Source organism: Aureobasidium namibiae (genome assembly GCF_000721765.1).
Source record: "Aureobasidium namibiae CBS 147.97 unplaced genomic scaffold scaffold_7, whole genome shotgun sequence".
Classification (NCBI taxonomy): Eukaryota; Fungi; Ascomycota; class Dothideomycetes; order Dothideales; family Saccotheciaceae; genus Aureobasidium; species Aureobasidium namibiae.
The window spans coordinates 248460-263785 of NW_013581202.1; the positions used below are offsets into that span (position 1 = coordinate 248460).

The following is a 15326-nucleotide window of genomic DNA, read 5'->3' on the forward strand; positions in this document are numbered from 1 at the left end:
TATGTTTTTGTGTTTCGAGGTGGAACAGCTTGTCTTGGAGAGTTTCTTTCATCCCTTTTTCAAGGTAGCACAGACACGTGACATTCATTCCATCTGCAATATACATTCGGGCATGTTGATTTGCATGTTTCTTTTCCCGATATTGTGGCGCTTATATTCAAGACTCTCGGTGGATACGCTTTCTGCCTGTTCATTTCTCAAAGGCACGCTTATGTACTGTGTTCGAAAGTGATACCGACTGAAAGACATAGTATAAACATTTGTACTTTTGGCTATTCTACTCGTCATCATCATTGCCATCGTGATAAAGTGATACTCATCCTTGTTGCTTCGTAATCATTGGCTTTCGATTTCTGGTCTTTTTCCCCCACGCCTCCATCTCTTGCTTCTTCATGCTTAGTACTCCACTCTATCCTTCCAGATGGGAGCCTGTCTCACATCGTCCTCATCCCACACAATCTTACCCTTCTCATTGAATCGTGCGCCATCGTCAGAAATATCAATGACCTTCTTCGTCTCCTTGATTTCTTGCGTGGAAACACCGAGATCATCCTTGACGATCCACAGCTTTGGTGGTTCAGCGGTGATGGCAGGGTGATGATAAGCGTGCTTCATTGTTTCCTCAGGGATAGTAGGTGCGGGTTGACCGGGGAACGCATCCCACAATTGGCGGCGGATGGCTGGGTACTTGCTCTTGGAGCCATTGAAGAGGAAAGGTGCGAATAGACCACCTCGCTTGAAGTGTTCGGCAAAGGCATTGACAGTCTTGTTGTCAGAGTAGGGCGAGGTCTGCTTGGGTTGCACGCCTTCCTCGTTCACATCGATAGGCACGGTTGTTCCTGCTTCGTTTGCGTGTGCCAGTGCTTCCTCCTCGTTCTCGGCCATGAGTTTGTCTGAGAGTGTGTTTGTCAGAGGAACTAGAATCATGTTGAGGTAGGTCTGGTAGATGGCGGTGAGGATGAGAAGGATGACCATCAACTTGGCTGGACCGTCCGCCTCTCGCGCACCCATCAAGCCGATCAAGCAGATTTCTGCAAGGTAGACACCAACACTGAGGTGTTGCAGAGCTCGACCGTAGGCATCACCTTTGGTGTCGACTGCCATGGTCAAAACGTAGAAGACGTTGTAACGGAAGGCCAAGTATAGGAAATAGATGCCGAGCAAAGCAAATCCAAGAACAAGTGGAGCGATGCAAGAGTAGGAAATCGCAATGACGGCGAAAAGTGTGAACTTGGGGTAGGTATCACCCCAGCTGAGTCCAGTCAGAGTGATAAATCTTTCGAACTTTCTGCGAGGCGTGGTGTCCAGGAACGGCGACAGAACGTTGAAGACAAGGAAAGGGACAATCTGGAAGATGGTCGAGGCAGTAACGGCAACACCTTGGAGGACGAAGAAAGAAAGGTAGAATGTGGAAGCGGTGGGCAGATTGTCAGCAAGAAGTTTGGGAGCCTGAGCAGGATCGTTCCAGATTTGTTCTGCGAAAATGCGTTAGCTTGCACAGATCGGGCCGTGTGACATGAAGACACTTACTAGCAACAGTCGATGCACCCGAACTGAAAGTCGTGATGAGGAAAACCTGTACAACTTGGAAGGCAAAGTACCATCCTTGCGTGCGAAGCTCAATCTGAGCGAGGGTGATAGACCCAGCCTTTCTGGCGGCGACTGAGCAGTGTTAGTTTACGACCTTTGTCCATTAGTGTACACAACTTACAACGACAGATGATGGGGACAAGAGCCAGAATAGCAGAGATCAACAGAGTGGGGAGAAGACCACTGATAGCACCCTTTGTCGAAGACGGAAGCTTGTTGACAAAACCGAGAGGAGGGAAATTCTGAGCAAGGTTGTCGACATCGGCGAGCGAGCCAACAAGACCAACGGGGATAGACCAGAACACGATCAACAGTATGACCATGGTGTTCGCAATGATAGTGCGAGCCCAACGCTCAGGCTTGCCCATTGCCAAGTTTGCCCAGACGATTTCATCAGGGCTTGCGAGACCAATAGTCGCTGCTTCCATCTTGCCTGGCTGCTTCCAGAAGGGGTCAGAGTAAGCAAGCTGCGCAGCGCGCTGGGTCTCAAACTCGACGAATGCTGCCGGGAGAAGTTTCTCGTAGCCTTGCACATGACGCTTCTGGAGAGCTGCAACCTTTGGGATGGTTGCCTTTAGCTGCTCGCGGTACATCTCGATAGCATCCAGTTTCCTGCCAACGAGTGCGATGCGCTTCGAAGGTCTCTCCTTTGGTGCGATCCACTGCTGAGTGGCAGTACCTGCTCTTTCGGGATCGTCTGCGAAATGCTTCTCGCCCTTCAGGTGCTTCTTGGTTGCGATGGTAGACAGCTTGATCTCTGCTTCTTCCAATGAGATGGCTGTATCGTTCATGTCGTTGACCAGAGTCTCGAGCTCAGTACAGTCAGTAGCCAGCCAGACACGCTTGACACCGAAGAAATCGGCCTTGATCCATTTCTCATGACGCATATCCTCTGGGACACCTGTGAAAAGCACAACCCGGGTGGACATGCGGGTGGCATTGCGAGGAGTTGTGAGATATGCTTGACGGAGGTTGATGTAGTAGAGAGTCTCCTTGGTGATGATGAATATGACAAATCCAAGGAAGAACCATGCACATCCAGCGTGCCAGTAGAACTTGCTGGGATCCGTGACATTGCTGAAGGTGAATGTGTCGAGCTCAGACTGATCACCACCTCCATTGTAGTTTACACGGAGCAGGAAGACCCAGGTGATAATGGTGCCGACAAGACAGATGTATGTGAGCATACGGAAGTAGCGAATGAAGAGGTAGTTGTCGAGTGTTTGATGATTCAGGACAAACTGATCCGGCAGCTTCCTGAAGGCAGAGATCCAGTTGAACATGCCGAACGCAGGCTTGGGTGTTTTCTCGCTGCTCTTGTTAGTGTGTTGGCTCTTGACAAGATGGATCAAAGGCTTTCTTACGCATCTTCTAATGAGTTCAAAAATGTTCTAGGTGCGTAGATGCGATGTTGCTTTTGCCTCAGGTAGAGAAACGCCAACACCAGCGGGATAGAAACGACAAGCAAAGGCACGACGGTAAAGATCAACTTGTCGTAAGAAGAAGAACCTCCACGGTTATCACCTTCCTTCAGAATACCTATCAATCAAGTTAGCATATGTCCGTCGCGACTGCAACAAGATGGCAATCTGAGGAATTGTAGATCATGGCTTGTGCATACCTATCACATCGTTGAGCATGCCTGTTTCCAGCACATGCTGGTTGTTGGATGCCATGATAGTCGCTCCTGAGTATACAGCGTTACTCTCGAGCGTGATGTCTAGATCAAACTCAAGTTACTCGTGCTCAACATGCTTTTTGGTTTGGCAAGGTGGTTGACGCGGAATGACGAGCGCTGACGCATCCCCAGCCTTTTTTCCTGGCGGGGCTGCAGCCAGCAACGAGAACAGGACAGTGACATCTGCCATCCTTCCGCTCGGCATCTTATTATTTGTACACCCCATAAGATATTCAACGAGTCACACTTTCAACGAAGATAGGCTCAAATCGAGGCCGCGTTCGACAACGAAGATGTTAAATCCTGTTGTCTCTCCACCACGATGTCCGTAGAGAAGAGAACGCTCAGAAGGAAGCTGAGGCGACGTCAAGAAAAAGCTGATTAATTTTGCGAAGAGCTGTGTGCTATGCACTAATTGAAGCCGTGGTAGCTGATGGCTGAATGCCTGTGACATAAACGAACACCACCCAAAGACAAGTGGGTCGAACTGAAGACTGTGCATGAAACACACTGCATACATTGGACGAAGACTGAGTAAGCGTATAATCTTACGACAGACTCATAGGAAATAGGTTTCTGCACCTGGACTCGAACTGTGCTGCTCCTCCTCTGCGAACATAGAAAGGAAATGGAAACACGAAGACAAGACTGAAAGAGTGGCGCGCAGTAACAGTGACTGCTTACATAGGAAATCCATGCCTAGTTGAAAGGCCGCTGCAAATCTCGATCGAAGTCATAACGCAGAGTTGAGTACTACGTCTCGACAGTCGTACACATGTTGGTGTGTCGTAAGTGCTCACTGTGGCTCACAGTCAGTAGGTGCCTCAATGACGGACAAAGAATCCATCATCGTCAGCACCTACTTATAGCCGTTATCGCTCAACGGAGTTTTGAGATAAGCCGACGACACAGCTGCTCAGTCCAGTCGCACCTGAGTTCAAACAGAGCATTGGCAATCCGCAGTCGAATTCGCAAGGCATATACTGACAAGAGAACGCGTCCACGAATTGGCAAAGGAACTTAAGCACGACCGGACTCCAGCGACTGTGTCATTGGCTCGACCCGGAAGTCCCTCGTTCGGGCGCTACTTGTTGTAGGCGTAGATGGGTTGGTACAGCACACGCAGAAGAGTTGTATCACGTCCAGTTGCTTGGTCTTTGGCGTGCCAATGACTTGGCGTAGCTCATTCTGAAGCACCACATGGTACAGTTAGATATGGGGGATTGACAGCAGACTTACCAATGCGATGAGACGAAGAGTCTCCATGACTTGTCTGACAGCGTCGATGCTCTCATCAGAGTCAATCCAGACAGCGCCGACAATTGCCTCAACGAGGGCAGCAGCAAGCTTGGTAGAAGCCTGCACAGGGTTGCGTGGGTTGACAACCATACAGTCGACAAGGCCACTTTCACGTGCGACTCTTGCAAGGTTGTTGTTGGATAGCAAGCGCTGTCGCTGAGAGTCCCAATCGCCTTTTGCAGTCAGAACGTGAGATATGCAGTGCCTGCACGAAGACAAACCTAGAGTCTCGTCTTTCTTGTACCAAGGCCTGGCAAGTGCGAGTGCCATCGCGGTATCGCCAACGATAGCAAGTCTCTTGTTACCGTCGTATGCAGAACGTCCGACGATACGGGTGTGACCAGAGCCGGCCACCTGGAGCGCTTCCCAAAGGTAATATTCCTGGGGTTTCTGCGGATGATATCCGATTATGGCTTCTGCTCTCTCGAGCTTCATCTGATATTGATTGGAGGACATGTTCTCAATGAGTAAGGTATTTGACGCTTGCCGCTGGGTCAGGGAGTTTGCTGGCTGACCGGCATGTGCGCAGCCGGTCAAGATATACCTCTGCCAATTACCTCGTCCCAGCCACACTGGAAAAGGTGATGCCGAACAAAGGGATGTGACGTCTTCGATATAGCTTTATGCATGCAGATAACCTCCTCCCTGCGTCTTGCTTACTTGGAAGTTGGTACATACGAGTTGCATGGCGTACAAGCTTTCGATCTCGATTTTGCAGGCACCGTTGTTCCGCAATAAGAGACACGTGGGTGTGTGTCTCACGCGAATTATCTTCTCTGGATGTGCTGCAGGAAATATTGCGGCTTTTCGATTCGTCTCTGACGAGGAGATGGAAAAAGGTGGCTGGGCTGGTGCCCTGTGCTGAAGCTCCACTGCCTTGGATCTGCTTCAAGTTCATTCATCCACCACCTTCATGGTTGCATTCCAAACCCGTCAGGTAGGTCTTCCGAAACATGCCATAGTATGCACTGCGCCTAGGTATGTTTTTACAATCAGACGTTACCATTATCTCAAACCAGCAAGATGAACACACGCGGCAGCGTCCGAACAGAGCCCACTCATGGTGCAACGAAGATCACCACTATACGATGCCTCTCATATATTACACCACAAAGCACGTGAAGTGTTCTGCGAGCCACACTATCACTCCGAGCAATATCGAACAATTACACTGCATATGAATACCTGCCAATTACAGTAAGCGAACAGGAAAACACTTATGATCTTCACTGCGGGTCGATAGGCATCAAGATGGAATTTTCAGGAGACTCGTTACTCATAGAGGGACCTTCGGTCGCTTCGAACATGGCAACGATTCTCACACGCCATGTTGGTATTTCAGACCAATTGTACGCTGCCTGCGTCGACAACAACTTTTGTTGAAAGTCCGAATGTGCGCGGTACTCTCGACATCCTCTGGAGCTGTCTAGGTGTACTGCTTTTATGCACTTGGTCCATCCAACACTTAGCCATTCCAAATCAATGTCGCCCTCGAAGTATGCGTCAGCGGATCAACAAGTTCTTTGTTGAGCTAGGGATCAAGCTGAGATGGATGCTGGTTACACTTATTGCTCCTGAGTTACTATGCGGTGTGGCTGCTGAAGAGTGGTTGAGCGCTTGCAGATCTGCCAAATCCATCAGTCAGAGAGCAAAAGATGATGGAGTCGATTGGACGTCAAGCCATGGCTTCTTTGCGCAGATGGGAGGTTTCAGACTTCGATTCCGTAAGGTTGATGCCCAAGAGCCTCGAAGGATATCAAGTATTGCCAAGGACTCATTGCTGGAGAAACGCAGCATCGCCGCGCCTTTCCAGGAACCATTGCTTGGTCGACTCAGCTTTCCACATGCCAATAGCTGGGGTCACCATGCCGAGACTTCTTCGACAGTCGGGTCTGAGAGAGATTCTGTCTTGAAATCCCCTGTCAATGTTGCGATCCGAGAGAAGAGTTTCAAATCAGTGAATTGGGATCTCAACATCATGACCAAACAACACGACAAACTGTCAGCATCGTTTGGGCCAACGGACTGGACTCCCGATGTTCAGAACGGAGCCTTGATCGAACAAATGATGTTTCACCATCAGAGCGACCCCAAGGCAGAAGATGTTGCGTTAACGGCCATGAGGATGTAAGTGGTGCTGTTGCCATGAACTTTTTGAGATCACGCTGATTGGATGCTCGCTTTAGGACGACGGATATATGGACTCTAAGCCTTGAACAAATCCAGCTCGCACGGAAATATGGAATCATCGAAACGTTTCCGAACATGAGCAAAGAAGATTTGGACGCGATTAGCAACAGCGATGGCCTCGCCAAAGCACTGGCCGTGTGTCAAGTCCTCTGGCTTATCATTCAAATGATATCGCGTGCTGCATCATCTCTTGCTGTGTGCCAGCTGGAAGTCGCAACTGGAGCTTTCGCAATCACGACCTTTTCTACTTACATCTGCCTGTGGCAGAAGCCTCAAGGAGTCTCGAGACCAATCTACCTGGAAGCCGTACGCAGACCCACAATCGGCGAAGCTTGGGAGCTGGCACAATGTGGTCTGGAAGAGACGAGCTCGCTTCTATACCGTGCTAGAAGCTGGAGGCAGTCTCGCGAGCACTTGAAGGCTAGAGCTTTCTCCAACACCATCATGTTAATCTGTGCAACAGCGCTTGGAGCAGTGCATTGCGCTGCATGGAACTTTGAATTCCCTAACAGAGTTGAGATGTGGGCTTGGAGAGGTTGCGCGTTGGGCTCCACCATGCTGCCACTCTTCTTGTTAGCGTGGCACGAGCTGTATTTGCGCTACGCCTTTACGAAACATATTGTGTTCTCGGTGGTCATTCTGGTTGGGTTCATGTTGTATGGGTTCACCAGACTGTTTATCATGGTGGAGATGTTCCGATGCTTGTCATATCTACCTGTGGAGGCGTTTGTAACGACGTGGACGATAAATTTGCCGGGCATTTCTTGAGAGTCATGTAAACTGTGCAAGGCAGTAGTACAGATAGCACAAAGTACACGAAGTGGTATCGGTCATGTTGTAATTCGAGCGAGCGGTTCGTGTGTGCAAGAGTTTGACAAGGGACCGTTTAGCTGACGACAGCGACCATAAGCCTTCAGTGAGAGAAAGAAAGAAAAAAAGACGTTTATTGAGATTGAGATTGGGATGACGAGAGTGCCGGAGTTGATATTAAAGAAGCACGCCAAGAGTGGACAGGATTGGGAAGGCGCAATTCGGGCGTGATGTTAGCGCGCGTAACGGCGGAGGGGGCAGGAACGACGAGTTGCTCGTTGCTCGTTGCATGTGGACGAGATACAAACACACACGCAGCACACGGCAACGACCTCCTCGCGACCGACGCTGTGAGAGTCTCTGGCACACGACAGCGCATTGGCGTCTATCATCGAAAGCTCGCGTTCTTCTGTATCGACCACACGCTCATTACCCCCGTCCACCTCGGCCACGACCAGCGCCAACGCCAACCACGCCGCCATCAACAAGCACGAGCTTGCATCACCACCACCACCGCCGCCCGCGACCCGCCATCACAACCAATCACTCCCCTCCAAAGTCGAGCCAGAAGAAGAACCCCAGGACCCTCCGCCATTTGCGTCGCACAACTTTCCCTCACTCTACTTTCCCTCCGAGCCTCAACTCGACGTCGTCCAAGCTGCGCCGCCGCCCGACTTTGAACAAGGCCCGTCGTCGTCATCAGCCGTCTCGCCCTTCACTTCTGTAATCGACGATACCAAGGCCGCTCTTCCGCAGGACACCAAGCCTCGTTCGGACAAGTCTCCCGACGACAGCGAACCTCCGCCGCCCTACACCGAAGGCACTAGCCCGCTCGACGGCTTCACCTACCTCATGGCCCAAGCCGGAGGTGCTGCGAGCATCATCACCCAGGTCTCTCAGGGTGGTCCCGCTCCCCTCAACACAAACACCTTCCACTCTTCTCCCGATGAGCACATCAACATCGACCTGAGGTATCCCGACTCGTTGACCACCCCGTCACCAGCACCAGCTAACACCTACTAGGGGCACCCGCTTCACTCTCTCGCGCGATGAGCTCCTCACCCTCCCCGAGTTCGTTCTGCTGTCGCTCTTCCCCAATGGACTCCTCCCCGAAGGTCACATGAACTCGTTCCACGAGCCCGACGTCTATCCCGTCGATGTTAGTGCCGCCCCACGCCTTATTTCCTCCTTCCGTCCTCAAGACATCGCTGCTCTCCAAAACCTCCTCCGAAACCCTCATGTATATTTATCTGACTCGATCTATCATTCCCAGTATGACCCCACTTCTCTGCAATACATGCTCGAGTTTTTCCGATCCGTCGCCCAAACAATCCCCACCTCCCCCACAGACGACTCCCCATCTCCCTTCTCGGGCGACCAAGCCCCTGTGCCCATCGAGCCCATGCAAGGTAATGCTAGAGACATGCTGCAGGACAGAGCTGGCATCATCGTCCTGCGTGAAGATCTCGACTTTTACGTCATTCCTCCGAGACGCGACATTGGTCACCCCGAGATGGTCCAGGTCAAGCGTGCTGCCGGTCGCGCTTTGTTGAAGCAGGCTGGTATTTTCAGTGGTCTCCGTAAGAGCGAGGAGCCCGGCACCACTGAGCAACATCTTATCGAGATGCTGACCGCTGGGTGAGTTTGACTCTACACATCTGTCTTCGCTCCGTCCTACTAACTCTTGATTCTTAGCGGCTTCAACCATGACGACACCTGGGGTCACCGTGCTGGAGAGCCCAACAAGGCTGTCATTTGCAGTATCGCTCTGGCTCGTCTCCGCACCGATGTTCGCGGCGACGCCAACTCCAACGCCGTCGGCATGGCGCAAAAGCTGCTGTTGTTCTGGCGCAAACCCGCTCGCCGATGCTGGTGGGAAGGCGTTGATCTTGAGAATGTCGAAGGCATTGACGGCACACTCAAGGTTTGGATCCGTAGAGTCTGGACCCTCGAGATGGTAAGTCTCATGTCGCGAATCTGCATGTGTTGAGCTGTGCTAACAGTTCCTTCCAGAGCGTTATCGGGCTTCGCTAAAAGGAGCTGGAACCACACCCTTTTTTCTTCTTGTCCTAATTTCCTACTTTCGATTCGACCACTCATACCCCGATACTACCGAATTCTTTTTATTCTTGTTGTTTCTACTTTCTCCTTATTCGGCCTTTACAGTGCGCTCGGTATACGGGTGCACCACAACACAATCTGCTGAATCCGACAACGCATTTCTCTCTCATCTTGGGTATCATGGAATCATGGACGCATCTTTGCTCGCAAATTTCTTTACTCGTCTTTTAGGAATGCATTGCCGCAGCAGGTCGACTCGCATTTGGCAATTGTTCTCTCGTTTGGTCTTGAGTGTGCTTCTTTTTTTTTCTCGTCTATCTTGTCCTGTTCAGGGGGCTTCTGTATTGCTCTGTGCGATTCTTTCCGTGTTTACCATCAATTGATATCAGAAAATAATATCTTGTTTCTTCAATGTTCAATCGTGATTGGTGAGTAGGAGCTGGTTGTCCGTAGAATGCTTGATGGGATGTATTCTGCGTGTGCTTTGTGACTGAAGCAGCTTTATATTTCTCTGCAAAACAGATATTGAAGGATATCTCGAGCTTGATCACGCCGGTATGTATAAGACCTTGATATATGAGGCATCATACGGTAAGTCTAGGCATATATCAAGGCAGGAAGAGGAATGATTCGTGTTGTCGCCTGCGATGATGCTGTTGACCACGAAAAGCATTGGCGTGGGTACGACCCTGCTCTCAAAAGCATAATATCTGCATAGTCCCGTGCACAGCACCGTGTACACTCGCACAAATGTGCAACGACAGTGCAAGTGATATCATGATATCATCATATTCACAGTTCAAAACCTGTCTTTCAAAACGCTCTTGGAACCAATGTCTATTTACTCCAAGATAGCAATGACTGAGTATTCAATATTGAATGGATGCATGTGCTAATACCGGGCTAGGCAGTATAGCTCTTCCAGAAAGCTGGTACAAATGTCAGTTGCTGGTGGCCAGAGCGGCGAATCTACTGTAGCATCACTTCTGTTATTGCATGGTCCAGAATTGTGATGATGTTTAGTTGATTTATGGTCCACGGGAAGTGACCCTTGTGTCACGAACAACATGCATGTGATTCACCAGTGCTATGGGCGGCCTCAAACGGACAGTGGAAGATGAAATGATAAAAAATGCAGAGTTAAAATTTTTGATACCTCGAGCCAAAACAGGAAAAAGGGAAAAGAAAAAAAGTACAGACAGCGCAACGGTGGTAGTGGTGTGTTCGGGGTTCGTGGCAGCCGTAATCGTGTTTCATCGCAATAGTTCAAAGGCTGCCAGAGCCTTTCTCTTCTTTCTTCTCAAACCCAGTCAAGAGGAGTCCGACTGGTTCAAGAGAGAGAAGGGGGCATTCAACTAAACATTTCGGCAGTGTAAAGGAAAAAGTGTGTGACAAGACAAGGAAAATCGATTGATGCAAAAACGAGAAAAAGGGGAATCCACCATTAGTAACGCCGAGTATCTATGCACAAAGAGTTCTCATAGCCCAACGCAAAGAGAACAGAAAAGAGACAGAAATTGGTTGCATAAAAGGGCCCGGTGGGAGGCAGAATGGAAGGTTGAGGGGGACGGCGCTGCGGTTGTTGCTGACGGCGGCAGGTAGACAAGGATGCTGGAAAAGGTGGGTATCTCAGAGACAAAGGACATGACGATTACAAAATCAGACAAGCCTTTCTCTTCTTCTTCTTGCTGGGAGCAAGCATGGGAGCAGGATTATCTGAAGGTCTGCTGGCGGTCTGGGGACGTTTTTGTTGTTGTTGCAAGGACGAGTTTCCAGCGGTGAGACTACCACGGCTGGCAGGAGGAGTCGGGTTCAGGCCTTCAGCCTCGGCAACGACAGTGTTGATGGCGGCTTCGAAGATTTCGTGGACACCGGTCATCTCTTTACTACTGCATTCCATGTAGAGGGCGCCCATCTTCTTGGCGACAGCCTGACCTTGGTGGTGTGTAACGGGGGTGAGTCCTTGAGTTCTGAGAAGGTCGATGCAGGTACGCTTGTTGCGCAAGTCGGACTTGAGGCCGAGGAGGATGATGGGAGTGGTGGGGCAGAAATGGAGGACTTCGGGATACCACTGTACATGTGTTAGTCGGAGTATGTAAGTGACAAGAAGGGAGACCGCGTACCTTGTCCATGACATTTTCAAGCGAGTTGGGACAGTCGATGGCGAAGCAAACGAAAAGCAGATCGGTCTCGGGGTATGAGAGAGGGCGCAGTCTGTCGTACTCTTCTTGTCCAGCGGTATCCCAGAGGGCCAGCTCGACAACCTTGCCCGAGGGCTTGTGTTCGCAGTGGGTGATGTAGTTTTCGAAGACGGTGGGCACGTATTTCTGAGGATTGTGTCAGTCAACTAGTGCTTGGACATGGACGATGGAGAGAGGTACCTCAGGGAAGACACCCTGACTGTAGCTGATCAACAGACAAGTCTTGCCGCAGCCACCGTCGCCGACGACAACAAACTTCTTGGAGTAAGCAGGAGGCTCGGTCAGGCCAGTGCCGATCGACTCGCGGCCTGAAGATGTGACTGAGCCATCGCTGCGGCGGCCGCTGTCCCTTCGTTGGGGACCACGGCGGAGAGATGTGACTGAGGCGTTCTGCAGCCTCGAGTTGTGTCGGTGTGTGGCCGACATGGTGTGGGTGGTGATTGTTGATTGCCGGAGGGTGATTCTGGCTGTCTAGTTATGCGAGGAATGTGCTGGCGGGGGTGTATAAATTTGGCTGGACGGATACGAATTGTGGATTGCGGATTGCGATAGGATTGGGGAAGAACGAGAGACAGTTGGGGGATTGCGAGGTCGAGGTCGAGAGATGCAGGCCAGGGCGGTGATTTACATGTGCCAATGATCAAAAAGACGCCCAATGCTCTGTTTACACACGGATCCGCCGTTGCCACGGCACCGTCTGTTCCAACTCGCCGCCAAGTCCGGCCGCACACGCCCACCCACCGCCGCCCGCGAGCATGTCCGCCAAACCTAATGCCACTGATCGATCGTCCTCGTACACTGCCCTGCTATATCCCGTATCCTCTTGCCTATATCGGTTCTTGCAGCAACTACCTAGTCTGTAAGCCGCGAGCTTGTCGATTGCGAGAGAATCCTCTCCATGGACCTCAGTGCCCCGCAGCATAACTCGCTCTGATTGTACCTGGACAGCCGTCCATAATAAGCGTCCCTGTTCTCAAACCTCTCGTCATTCTCAAGCCCGTCTTGTTCTTGCCGCGCGCTTTGCTCGCTAGCTGCGCTAGCTGCACTCACCCCCGACCAAATCCTCCGACACTGGTCGTCCGTCACCGCCTCGACAACAACATCATGTCCAATGTTGCCCTCTCTACCCCGCCTACCCATCCTGTTGAACAAGCTCGTGCCTTGTCCAAAAACTTGCCAGATGCTGGCTTACGAGGTCTTGACCATTGTGCGTCATCAAATCAATCACATCCTTCGATATCTCCTCCACCTTGCTAATCATCCAAAGACGCCCGTAAACTCCCACCATGGCGCTATCGTCTAAGGCAATCACTCCTACCGCTCGTCCGATGGGAAACTCCCTACCTGGCCAAGCTTCAACAGACATGCCGGACTCCTTTCCTTGATTCGTATTTCGCAATGACGGCGAATCTCGGCACCCATACCTTCTTCATGGCTGCCCTTCCTGTGTGCTTTTGGTGCGGCTACACTGGCGTCGGTAGAGCGTATGATTATCGCAATTCTCATCACATCCCAAGTCTATACTGATTCCGTTCCAGCTTGGTGCATATGCTTGGCTTGGGTGTCTTCTTGAGCGGTTGGATCAAAGACCTGGTATGCCTACCAAGACCCTTATCACCTCCTCTTCAAAGAATCACCATGTCTGGTTCTGCGGCCCTGGAATATGGCTTCCCATCGACGCACTCGACAAACGCTGTATCTGTAGCCCTCTACTTCTTGTACCACTTGCACACCTCGACTGATGAGACTGCTTCATTGCAAAGGATCGCTGGTTTGTGTCTAGGATACTTTTATGCAATTTCCATCGTGCTTGGTCGCATGTACTGTGGCATGCATGGCTTCTTTGACGTAATCGTAGGTAGCGCTCTTGGTACTTTGATCGCTGTACTTCAACTGGCGTACGGCACGCCCTTCGATAACTGGATAGCGGAAGGATCATGGACTCATCCGGCTATAGTCTTCTTGATTGTCCTTCTTGCGGTACGTTTCCACCCAGAGCCAGCGGACAACTGCCCCTGTTACGACGACAGTGTCGCTTTTGCTGCTGTAGTGCTGGGGTGCCAGCTGGGACATTGGCATTTCGCAGGAACAGATATCGCAGTCGTTGGTGAACCTCCGGCCACTGTATTCTTCAGTCTCGAGAAACTCGGATGGTTCAAAACTTTGGCGCGTGTTGTCGGCGGCGTTGTTATCGTCTTCGTCTGGAGAGCCACAATGAAGCCACTTCTTCTCAAATTCCTTCCTCCGCTCTTTCGATTCCTCGAAACCGGCGGTGCAACTCTTCCTCGACGATTCTTCACGCGAGCAAGGTAAGAGAGAGAGAGAGAGAGCTTGAGTCTCAGAGTAGCCGTGTCTAACATATAGCAGCGAGTACAAGAGAGTTCCACCTCTTCGACAAGATGACAACGTCATTCCATCTGCTTCGGACATTCCAGGCATGTTATCTAACCTCCGCCATCCCCGCAAACGTGGTATCTCAATTGGACCACAGTCAGAGGCAGATGCTCGTGAATTCATTGCCAACAGAGAGCGAAAGCGCAGAGAGAGCCGTTCGTCTGCAGACGGCGACGAGTCTCGGCCACAGTTAGTTAAGCCACCGGGCGGGTCGTTTTACATCTCAAAGGTAGCAGAGGAGTCCGATGCTACGAAACAAAAGCGCTATGAGAACAATTCTGGTTCGGTCGGAGTAGCCACACCGCTTGCGACGCCTGGACAGAAGGGCGAGCTTCTCCAACCTGATCCATTCAACACGTTGCCCTTGACACCGCCAGCAAGCGATAGCGGTAACGGGAGCGATGCAGGAAGGGAAGAAAATGAAGAAAGAGAGGACGCAGAGCAGGATCACAAAATGTTTCTCGCACTGGCAAAACCACGAGTGCGGTATGATGTTGAGGTTGTGACCAAACTGGTCATCTACGCAGGTATGAACTGGTTTTATGAGAAGAAGCGAGCTCGATTAACACATTCACAGGTATCGCTTGGCTTGCAGTGGAAGGCAATCCTTTGCTCTTTGAAATAACCGGGCTCGGGAAGCCCAATGTGCTTTGAGCGGAGGGGTTGTATAATGACAGCTGGTACATAATGTTTAAATGACAGTTACGTGTGGGTTGTGGTATGATTCGAGCTCTCCAAGATATGGCCGATTCGATGAAGAGGAGCGATGAAGGAGCGTTGGATGCTTCAGAAACATGAAACACGCGCGGAGTGAGGTGTGGCGCGCTGTGGCTCAAGTTTGTGGCGGAGATTCAGGGCGCGTCAAACACCAGCGAGCTACAATTCCATAGACCGACCACTAAGTCAATCCATCTACCTCGGTCTCACTGTGACTGTCCGCAAAGGGAGAGCGATAACGCTACAGCCGGCTTGCGCTCTTTCCTCAACTTCTAACCTGCGACGACAACCCAATCCAACTCCACGCACTTTCCGCGCGCGCAGCACCTTCCCCATAACGGCTGTTCTCCCTATGTCGGATTTCTCGTCAGCAACACACAAATAAG

The 15326-nt window shown here is 51.0% G+C and overlaps 6 protein-coding genes across 6 annotated transcripts; 3 read left to right on the forward strand and 3 right to left on the reverse strand.

The window, feature by feature from the left end:
- Positions 1-396: 396 nt before the first annotated feature.
- M436DRAFT_72151 (DUF221-domain-containing protein) lies at positions 397-3266 on the reverse strand (the record flags this gene model as incomplete). Its single annotated transcript, XM_013572730.1, has 5 exons — positions 397-1475; positions 1531-1662; positions 1712-2901; positions 2955-3129; positions 3212-3266. 5 exons carry the CDS (start codon positions 3264-3266, stop codon positions 397-399), a joined length of 2631 nt encoding a protein of 876 aa, XP_013428184.1.
- Positions 3267-4522: 1256 nt separating this feature from the next.
- M436DRAFT_15621 (ribonuclease III) lies at positions 4523-5023 on the reverse strand (the record flags this gene model as incomplete). The annotated part of the gene is made up of 2 exons (XM_013572385.1): positions 4523-4740; positions 4789-5023. Coding segments are annotated over 2 exons (453 nt in total), but the record flags the coding sequence as incomplete, so codon positions are not given.
- An 862-nt stretch (positions 5024-5885) lies between these two features.
- M436DRAFT_45031 (uncharacterized protein) lies at positions 5886-7525 on the forward strand (the record flags this gene model as incomplete). The annotated part of the gene is made up of 2 exons (XM_013572507.1): positions 5886-6524; positions 6794-7525. Coding segments are annotated over 2 exons (1371 nt in total), but the record flags the coding sequence as incomplete, so codon positions are not given.
- Positions 7526-8227: 702 nt separating this feature from the next.
- Positions 8228-9557, forward strand: M436DRAFT_45382 (uncharacterized protein; the record flags this gene model as incomplete). The annotated part of the gene is made up of 3 exons (XM_013572576.1): positions 8228-8538; positions 8591-9205; positions 9263-9557. Coding segments are annotated over 3 exons (1221 nt in total), but the record flags the coding sequence as incomplete, so codon positions are not given.
- A 1812-nt stretch (positions 9558-11369) lies between these two features.
- Positions 11370-12228, reverse strand: M436DRAFT_14180 (ras-domain-containing protein; the record flags this gene model as incomplete). Its single annotated transcript, XM_013572379.1, has 3 exons — positions 11370-11699; positions 11752-11955; positions 12010-12228. Coding segments are annotated over 3 exons (753 nt in total), but the record flags the coding sequence as incomplete, so codon positions are not given.
- Positions 12229-12933: 705 nt separating this feature from the next.
- M436DRAFT_44658 (PAP2-domain-containing protein) lies at positions 12934-14877 on the forward strand (the record flags this gene model as incomplete). Its single annotated transcript, XM_013572437.1, has 5 exons — positions 12934-13036; positions 13097-13313; positions 13368-14138; positions 14197-14750; positions 14801-14877. 5 exons carry the CDS (start codon positions 12934-12936, stop codon positions 14875-14877), a joined length of 1722 nt encoding a protein of 573 aa, XP_013427891.1.
- Between the last annotated feature and the right edge of the window lie 449 nt (positions 14878-15326).